Source organism: Talpa occidentalis, unplaced genomic scaffold (assembly GCF_014898055.3).
Source record: "Talpa occidentalis isolate TD23 unplaced genomic scaffold, MPIMG_talOcc4v2.1 talOcc4.17, whole genome shotgun sequence".
Lineage (NCBI taxonomy): Eukaryota > Metazoa > Chordata > Mammalia > Eulipotyphla > Talpidae > Talpa > Talpa occidentalis.
Window position 1 is genome coordinate 49,971,971 of NW_023601754.1, and position 9,340 is coordinate 49,981,310.

A 9,340-nucleotide genomic window follows, 5' to 3' on the forward strand; every position below is an offset into this window, starting at 1 on the left:
GGAACCCCACACCGGCGGGGAGGGGCCGGGACACAGGGCGGGGGCCGGCTGGGGAGTCCGCGGGGTGCCCCTGGCCGCGCGCTTGGCCGCGGACGCGCGCGGGCTCGGCTCCGGGTCCGCGCAGGGCGCCGGCAGCGCGGGAGACGCCCCGCAGCCGAGCCCGCGGGGAGCCGGGGACGCGGGCGCCGCCAGGGCGGGCCCTGAATGGCCGGGCCGGCCACGTGACAGCCCGGCCCGCCGGCTCCCGCCCGGGGCGGGCACGTGGGCGCGCGGGGGCCCGGCTGGGGCGCGCAGGCCGGGTGGGGGGTCTGGCCGCCCCGGGGGACGCGCGCGCAGAGGAGACGCAGGGTCCCGGGGAGGCGCAGTCACACTTTATTGTTCCCGGTTCCGCCCCCGCCCGACCCTCCCCAGGAGGCGACAGGGCAGCCGGGAGGGGCGGGGCACCTATCCTGGGAGTGTAGGCAGGGGGCGCGGGGTGCGAGCGCGAGCGCGCGAGAAGTGGGGTCGCGGAGCCTAAGCCTTGGCCAGCCCCTCCAGGGGGCCGGCGGAGGCCAGAGAGGCGTCTGGGCCCGCCGGCCCTCCGGGAGGGGACCTCGGGGTGGGGCTGGCACGGGCCTGGGGTTCCCACAGGGCGGAGGCGCACCGGTTTCACCGGTCCATGCTGTCGTCCGTCGGGCTGGAGAAGCAGGTCTGCAGGAGCTTCTCGCAGAACTCCAGCTCCTCCTGCAAGGGCAGGGGGTGAGCTGAGAGGGCGGAGGCGGCCGTGCCCCTCTCCCAGCAAGCCATGCTCCTCCCTCCCCAAGGCCGCTCCGCCTGCTCACCTTTGGGCCTCCTGTGGCTGGATTCGCCCCTGACCCTGACCCTGACCCTGAGGTCTGCGGTCTTGGGTCTGAACCCACTTGTCTGTCTTCCCGGCAGTCCCCTGGGGCTCTTTCTAACTCCCACACACTCCACCCCACCCCTGACCTAGCTCTGCTTGAAGATCCCCCCTTGGATACAATCTCCTGGGACCCAAGCAGCGCTGGCAGGAAGGCCTGCGTGGGGGCTGCACGGCGCCAAGAGGCCAGAAACCAAAATGACAGAAGGCACAGCAGCGGGAGGACGCAGGGGTATTCCCGCTGGTCCCAGAGATCCAGCTCTTCAGCAGCTTTGAGAAACCAGGCGCTAAACCACCACCTGACAAACAGGCCAAGGGTACAGGGAGCACTGGCGACAGGAGCGGGTGCCAGGGCAGAGCGGGGGCCACAGCAGCTCAGGCCGCCGTGGCAGGGACAGGGTCCGAGCCCGGTGGCAGGCACGGGCACTAGTTCGCGCTGGACAGCAACTGGGGACAGTTGATGCAATGACCCTCCAGTCCTAGCCTTCACCCTTGGCCACCTTCACCCAGCCCGCCCCTCTGGACGCCTGCACGGCAGACACCCACACTTGGGGGCACGTGTAAAGGTGAGTCCTTGGCAGAGCCGGCAGCAGGGAGACACTGACGCCCGTCGAGGGGCAGTCAGTGGGGGGCTGTCCGGCAGCCGCGCACCCTGGGGACAGGAGGGAGAGCAAGGTAAGGAGAGGTGGTGGGGAGAGGCTGACTTTGCACAAAAGGGGGTTCGAATCTTTACGCAAGTTTGCTCGTCTGTCTCCGCGAGGGACCGGGAGAGGTGCTGGGAGACAGGAGCAGGATGGGGGGAGATCACCTCCCCGTTCACCTTCCCGTGCCCCTCACCTCACCACAGACTATTCAGAAACGCTAGAAATTCAACTCTCTGGTGCCCACAGAAAGTCCTGCCAAAGGGGACTGGCAGATACGAGACCAGTCACCTGGCAGGACGCCGTCCGGCTGACAAGCCTGGAAGATTCCCAGGACAGCGCAGAGCCCCGTGGGGAGGCCAGGCGAGAATAGAGGCAGAGGTTAGGGGTGCAAGCACTGGGCAGGGGGCGCCAGGACTGCCAGCCGCTACCCAAAGCCAGAGGGGGACGGCTCTGTCCGGCCGCTTGCACGTGTGCGCACGCCCACCCCGCAGCTGCGTGCCCGTCACCCCGCGAGCCCCAGGCTGCCCCCTCTGCTCCCCCCAAGTCTCCAGCACCCACGGGCCTGGCACGTGACTGACCCCTGAGGGGTGTGTGCGTGGCCGACGGCGCCCGCCGGGCAGAGGGCAGCAGGTGAGTGAGAGATTCGCCGAACCTGACCGGGTGGCGGCATCACTTAGCGCTCAGTAAGCGTCTGAGTGGCTCGTTAGTCGTTTCTCACTCAGCTGTTGCTTGTCTGAGTTACTTGTGCTCTGACAGCCACGCCATCAAGCATCTGAGCATCTGAGGTGCTGCCTGTTGAAACAGCCAGCGCGCCCTCCTCTGGAGGCGGCACTTCTCTGGCCACTTGGTGGCTCTTTCCCATTTGCTATATATCAATCTAGAAATGTTTATTAAGTGAGTGATACGATGAAATAATCACATTAAATAACTTTGATAATTAAATAACTTTGATAATTAAGGCCGCGGCCCAGGGGGCGCTCACACCAGGCCAGGGCTGGGCAGGTGCCCACACTCCGGGGAGACACACCTGCATGGCAGAGGAGGCCACACCCCCACAGCAGCTGCTGCACACCGGGCTGCGACCGCCCACACCAAGTCTCTAGTCTCTCTCGAGTCTAAGGGAGTATCTGGCAGTCTCCCCGCCCCTCAAATGCCACAACCCCTGACCATGGGTGCTTGCCAAGGGGGCGGGGCAGGCCCCGCCATAGGACTCCTGCCCTCCCCTACCTGGTACTCCTCGTGCTGCTGCAGGAGCTGGCAGCGGTGGCGGAGCAGCTCCTCCAGGCCCAGCTCGGGCTCCCGGCACTCCCGCACGCCCTGGGGGAAGTCTGTCACCAGGCTGCGGGGACAGGGGAGCAGGGCCTTTCATCTCCTAGGCTGCACACCTGCACTGCCCTCTCCCCCCAGCAGCGCACTGCACAGACCCGCCCCCGCACCTGCACAGGGCTCCCAGCACGTGCTCGTGGAAGGGGCTATGTTCTGTCCGCACGAGGGCCACCAGCTGCTGCACCATCCCCATGGAGCACAGTGTCCCTGCAGGAAGGGCTCGGGGGTCACAGGAGAGGCCCCTCCCCACCCGGGGTGGCCGATCCACTCCCTCCACTCCCCTCTGCCCCCCTAGAGGAATAATACCCTGGCCCCCTTCCCCCTGGGGGACCATCCCTGGCCCACTCCCTCTTGGGGACCACCTTGGCCCTCAGCCCCACAGCCCTACCTTTGTGTTCGGGGTGGCCCAGCAACAGGTTCTGCAGCAGGAAGGCCGACTTGACCTGGAGCTTCTGCACCTGCTGCTGCATGGCCCGCATCAGCACCGAGAAGCCGTCCAGGCGGAGGAACTGCAGCAGCCCCGCCTCCTGCTCCCGGACCAGGCCTGCGGCAGGGAGGGGCGCACAAGGCTTGAGGCGGGTCGTTGTGACCATCACTATCATCATCGTCGTCACCACCTCCATCACCTCCATGACCACGTCCATCATCCCCATCACCTCCAACACCTCCATCACCATCACCTCCATCATCATCACCTCCATCACCTCCACCACCACCGTCACCTCCACCACCACCCTCACCCCCTCCAGCACCATAGATCTGGGGCCTGCGCTTCCAAGCATAACCTTTCCCGGCGCCTCTCTGCCAGGACGTAACTGACGTGAGCAACTGGGACGTCTCTGCTATGCCTGGCCCCATTCCAACTCGTGGCGCCCCTGGGGACCCAGACCCTGCCTGCTTTTGTGGCCCATGGCCAGGCCTTTCGCTTACCGGTTTTGTATGTGCCTTCCAGATGCTACCTCCTCCGACACGCCTGCCCTCGGTCCTGCCGTTCCCCCCCACCCGTCTCCTCCTAGCAAGCCCCCCGCAAGGTCCCTCCCGTGGCCACCCTGACATGGTCTGTGCCCATTGGGTCAGTCCTCTGCTCCCACTGCAAGCTCCTAAAGCCCATGGTAACGGGAAGGCTTTTGTCCTCATGAGGAGCCTCGGCTGGGCTCCTGGGTGGCGGCTGTGGCCAGCAAGACCACCAGCTGCTAAGCCTGGTGCTTCCAGCCCCCCCACCACTCCTCAGAGGAGGGGGAGGGGCTGGAGGCGGGGTCAGTGATCAACTGTGACCCTTAAGCCCCTCCTGTCAGGGAGCTTCCAAGGTTCTGAAGCAGCACAGGCCGGGAGGGCACCCTGGCTCCGCGGGGATGGAAACACTGTGACCGGGGCCCCCTGCCCTGTGACCCACCCCAGTGCTCCCCTGCACATCCAGCATGGGCTTTGCGATCAGCCTCGAGACCTGGGCAGGCATTTCTGACTCTGTGGGTCACTCAAGGAGGGTCCTGGGGGCCCCAGCTTGTAACCACACCCTCCGAGGTAGGGAAGAGCCAGCCCCGGGAGCGGGCACTGAAGTGGGACTCAGCCCCCAGCATATGGGCCGGCGCCGACTCAGTGAGCATCCCTGTGGGGCTGCAGGACAGTTGGGACTCCTGGGCCCCCCACCTGGCCTGTCGCTGACCGGGACCGTCACTCAGCCATCAAGGGGCTCCGGTTCGGTACCCAGAGGCCCCGCTCTGCACGCAGACCAGCCGGGTCCCCACACCCCTGCCCCCTCCCTGCCGCCCTGGCACTCACAGGAGATGGCGAAGAGGGCCTTGACGCGCACCAAGTCACAGGCGTCCCGGTCCAGCAGCCGTAGCAGCTTGCGCAGGGCGCCGAGGCCCAGCACCTGCTCCTGGATGGCGGCCACGTTCTGGCTGCACGTGCCGATCAGCTGTGCTGCGCGCCACCGCAGCCCTGCTGGTCCCGCCTCCAGGTAGCGGCCCACCAGCAGGTGCATGCCCGACAGCTGGCAGAAGTCTGCACGGGAGGGGCTGTGTCCCGAGCCACTCATGCCATCCCCCACCTGCGGGGAAGCCCATGGCCTGCCCCAGCCCTTCCGCCTCAGGGTCCTGGCACTGCCATTTCCCCTGTCTGGAAGGAACCACCCGCGCCCTCGCTTCCCGTCTCCAGCCAAACGTCACCCCTCAGGGAGCCCTTTCCTGCCACCAGCCCTCATCCACACTTGGGGGACAGTGGACCCGGGCACAACAGCCAGCTTCGGGAGCATGGAGGCGGGCGGCTATGTGGGGCGAGAGAGGGCACCGTCGTGGCTCCTCAGGGCTGGGGGCACAGCAGAAGGGACCCGAGCCAGACTGGGTGGGGAGAGGCCGGAGGCAGGGAGGCCAGGAAGGAGGCCGACTTCTTCCAGAGGCAGGAGGGGAGCCAGCAGGGATGGGGGCCGGGTACCTGCAGCATTGTCCATGTTTTCACACAGGTCCGCCAGCAGCTCCAGGGCGCCCTCGCGCTCCTGCTGGTCGGAGGCCAGCTCGGCCTCGTTGGCAGAGGGGGGCGTGGGCTGGGACAGCACCCGGAGGCAGTGCTTCATCTGCTCGACCTCTTCCCGCTGACCTCGGAAGGCGGCCGACATGGCCTCCTGCAGCCACTGGCGCCTCTGGGGGGGCACAGCGGGTGGGGGAGAAGCAGACCTCCATCAGTTAGGCAACCAGGCGTCACAGTTGTCGATAACGCCATCCGCCCTAACAGCTGACCGCCTTCGATCACGGCAAGTATGGGATATTTTCTGGACACTTAGGGATACAGCCCTGAGCCTGACAGACGCTCCTGCCGGGAGGGGCTCCAGTTCTGGTGGGGGCACACCAACAAAACAGCGTGCTATGGCAGGTGCCTGGGAAAGGTCACAGGGATGGGGTCGGGAGAGCGAGGTGGCACCAGGAGGGTAGGGAGTGAGCTGGGCAGACCCTGGGGCTGCTGGGCAGCCTCCCTGATCTGCACCCGCCAGACACTAGCAGCAAAACCCCCCTCCCCCAGCTGTCACTTGGGTGCGGATGAGTAAGGATGAAAACCAGCAGACTGTTGTTCCCGAGGCCCAGGGGGTGGGGTCATAAGGCCACATGCGAGGGAGCGGAGAATTGGTGACTGGTTTGTTTTTTCTGTGCCAAGCTCTGAGCCAAGCACTCACACGAAGGTGCCGATACCACAGAGCTGGGTAAATCTGGGCGGGAAGCTTCCTCTGTGCCTGTCTCCCACCTTTCTCACTGGAAAGGTCCCGCGACCGACATCAGGGGTACGGGCTAGCACCGCGTGCAGTCTACAGCCACCACCAACTCAACATCAAATAGTAATAAAAACCGCTATTAATCTTCAAAACAAGCCTAGGAGGAATGTGTGATCTTAACTTCACAGATGGGAATCCTCATGTGGCTGAACTGAGGCACTGAAAGGTAAGACCCGGCCAAGGTCACGCGGTCAGCAACCTGCACGACCCGAAGCCGCCTGAGCTCAAGGCCCGTGCTGTCCCCGAGAACCCCGGAGCACTGTGTGGAGGCTGCAGAGCCCTCAATAAGCTGGACCCCCAGAACTACTCTGTGAAGAGCGTTGTCATTATTATCTCATAAAGGAAGAACTTGCGGCTCAGAGTGATGCCGTGGTCAGCCCCGGGTCACACAGCTGGATGACGCTGAATCCAGGTGTGTCAGGCTCTGGAAAGTGCTGCCTTTCATGTGACACGGACGTGTTCTGCCTCCCAGCACAGTGCTGGATGCGGGGACGTGACCTTCGTCTACCTGAACCCCCTCTCGCACCATGGAGCCTCTATGCCTGCCCACCTGGACTCACGCCCCACCCAGAAAAACCCCTGCTCCGATTGCCCAAGTCCCCTGCCGAAGCTACCCTGTCCCACGCACCTCACCGCAGTTTCTGGGGTCCCACGCTTACCTCCTCGCTCATCGGTTCTGGAGGGGGGTCTGGCTCCTCAGAGCCCGCGGTGATGGCCATCTGCAGCAGCCCTTGGAGGTTGCGCGGGGGCGGGGGATTGTCGGAGCCCCCAGTCGAGGAGCCGCCGCCCCCCGACGAGGACCCCTGGGAGGCTGCGGGCAGCGCCAGGGGGAGGCGGCTGCCCCCGGGGCCTTGGTCCGCCATGGGTCGTTTGTGCGGAGGGGAAGGGCGACTGGGAGAAGGTCGCGCGCTGAGGGAGCTCTGCGTCCTGACGGGCCGACTCCAGGGGGTCTGCGAGGAGCGCCTGCTGCTGCTTTGCTCGACCTCGGCGTCCCCCCATGACCCCGAGCCACGCTGCCCACACCCTCCGTAACCCCGGCCCCCTTCCCAAGCTCGGTGCCAGCAGGACCCTTCCCAAAGTCCTAAGCCCCTCCTCCCTCCCTAGCAACAGGCCCCACCCACTTTCCCTAGCAACCGAGCAAACCCCCTCCCTCGTCGCAGCGCCTCGCGTTCCCGTCTCTTGGCAACCCCACACCCTGCTTCCACAGCAACGAGCCCGCCCCTTGGGCTCCTCGAGAACCAGTCTCCTCCTCTCCGAAGACGGCAACCAGAGCGCGACGGGTCTCACCTCCGCGGGCCTCGCGTCGCCGCCGCTAGTAGACACAGAGTCGCCCGCACCTGACGCTACTGGGCGCCGCCATATTGCCAGGAAATGCGCACGGGCTCGCCAGGAAGTTCCCGGCGCGCCCCCCCACGCCTCAGGGCGCTGGTCCGGCACTTAATTCCTTCCCGCCCAGCCCGACGCGGCGCTCGGCCCCGCCTCGCGGGGGGCCTCCGCCCCGGCGCTCGCGCCCTGGGCCCCGCCCCTCGGGTGACGCCCCCCGAGAGCCCCACCCCTGCGCGGAGGCCCCGCCCCCAGGCCTGGCCCCGCCTCGGTTGGATGCCGCCGACATCCATCATCCAGGCCCCTCCACTCCGCCTCGGGCCTCTGAGCCAGGCCCCGCCCACCCCCCCTCAGGCTCCGCCCCTGCCCCGGCCTTTGAGCCGCACTCCGCCAGGCCCCGCCCCCCGCGCCGGCCCCCGCCCCCGCCCCATCGGGTGCGTCGGCCGCTCCCCGTTAGGCCCCGCCCACCCCGCAGCCTCGCCCCCCTGGTGTTTGCTAGTGGTTGGGGTCCCCCACTGTCAGGCTCCTCCCCCTGCTCCTGGACGGCTCTCAGGTGGAGCCCCCGACTCACCTGTGCCTCCTCAAGGCCCACCCTCTGTGGGCCGCCCGCTTGCCCTTTGTCCCTTCCCGGAGCTGCGGGCCTGCCGGGCCTGCCTGCCGGGCACCAACTGTGCTGCCCCTCAGTCAGCAGGATGGCCTGCAGCGGAGGGCCCGGCAGGTGGTGGGGCGTGGAGGGGGCCTTTTTGGGGACGATTTTGCTTTAGGCTGGGCCTAAAGAGACCTGATTCTAATCTTCATAAATGGCCCCCTCCAGGAGACGGCTGTATGCAGCTGGGGTGCACAGGGCTCGGCCTGGGTGTGCAAGCGATATTTGGGGTCAAGATGGATGGCAGAGTGTGTGTGCACGCGCATGCACCGCCGAGGAACCCTGGACCAGTGGTGCCTCATTTTCCCTGTTGCTGCCTTTAGCAAATTGTCAAAAACTTGGTAGCTTAAAACAACACAGATCTATTATCTCATAGTTCTGGATGTTGGGAGCCCAACATGTTCTGTTGGAGCGAAAATCGAAGAGTCACTAGGGCTGTGATGCTCGGGAGCACCAGGGCAGAGCCCACCTCTGCCTGCTTTAGCCCCCAGAGGTGCCCGCATCCCTCGGTCACAAGGTTGCAGCCTCTACTTTTGTCTCCCCTTCTCCTCTCACAGTGACCTCCTTTCTCCCTCCAAAGGACCCTTGGGGTTACATTTCACGTCCAAGGGCCAACCTAGAATTATCTCCCCATCTCAGTCCCTTTAACTGCACCTCCAAAGTCCTTTTTGCCAAATGAGGTAACAAGCAGATGCTGGGAATTGAGAAGTGGATCCCTTCAGGGCCCAAGATTCACCTGCCATACTATGTACCCCTACGTACAAGTCTACCCCTAATACGTGTGTGTGGTTATATGCTACACCAGACGGATACATGCAGTTGACCCTGGACAACGCCAGGGGTAGGGGTGGCCAAAAATCCAGGAGTAAAAACTTAACTACAGCCATCACTTGGTAATCACAGGGGTGTGGTTCTAGACACCCCCAACCTGGGGGTACCGTAATCCACAGATGCTCAAGTCCCTTAGAGTTGGCCCCACAATGTTCAAGAGTCTGTATTTGAGGATTCAGCCAACATCCAAGGATGGCTGAACATGTGAAGGCAGAAGCTACAGATAGAAACAAATCTACATAAAGTGGACCCGTGCAGTTCAAGCCAGTGTTGTCCCAGGGACACCGTATACACTCGGTGTGTTGTTGGATAAGAGAAACGTGAGTAGGGTAAAATATGAAGGTGCCCTAGATGAAAACTGCGGAGTACCCTGTAAAAGCCAGGGCCTTTGCAATGACCTCTACGTCAGCCGATCACCTTATTTCCCGTCC

The 9,340-nt window shown here is 64.7% G+C and overlaps 1 protein-coding gene across 2 annotated transcripts; it reads right to left on the bottom strand.

Moving 5' to 3' along the window:
* Positions 1–357: 357 nt before the first annotated feature.
* On the bottom strand, positions 358–7,136 carry HSPBP1 (HSPA (Hsp70) binding protein 1). 2 transcript variants are annotated; one of them, XM_037517218.2, is made up of 7 exons: positions 6,769–7,136; positions 5,281–5,485; positions 4,627–4,851; positions 3,236–3,391; positions 2,958–3,054; positions 2,749–2,860; positions 358–723 (listed from the first exon to the last, which is right to left on the bottom strand). In XM_037517218.2, exons 1-7 carry the CDS (start codon positions 6,970–6,972, stop codon positions 649–651), a joined length of 1,074 nt encoding a protein of 357 aa, XP_037373115.1. In that variant the 5' UTR covers positions 6,973–7,136; the 3' UTR covers positions 358–648. The 2 variants fall into 2 exon arrangements, with proteins under 2 accessions (XP_037373115.1, XP_054553365.1); XM_054697390.1 differs by lacking the exon at positions 6,769–7,136 and adding an exon at positions 6,231–6,752.
* Positions 7,137–9,340: the final 2,204 nt, after the last annotated feature.

Bases quoted from the DNA above. Each gene is read 5' to 3' on its own strand.
- HSPBP1 (XM_037517218.2), bottom strand. From the start codon at position 6,972: ATGGCGGACCAAGGCCCCGGGGGCAGCCGCCTCCCCCTGGCGCTGCCC. The intron at 5,486-6,768 runs GTAAGCGTGGGA...GTGCCCCCCCAG, and splicing joins CAGAACCGATGAGCGAGGAG to AGGCGCCAGTGGCTGCAGGA. The intron at 3,055-3,235 runs GTAGGGCTGTGG...CCCTTCCTGCAG, and splicing joins GGGCCACCCCGAACACAAAG to GGACACTGTGCTCCATGGGG.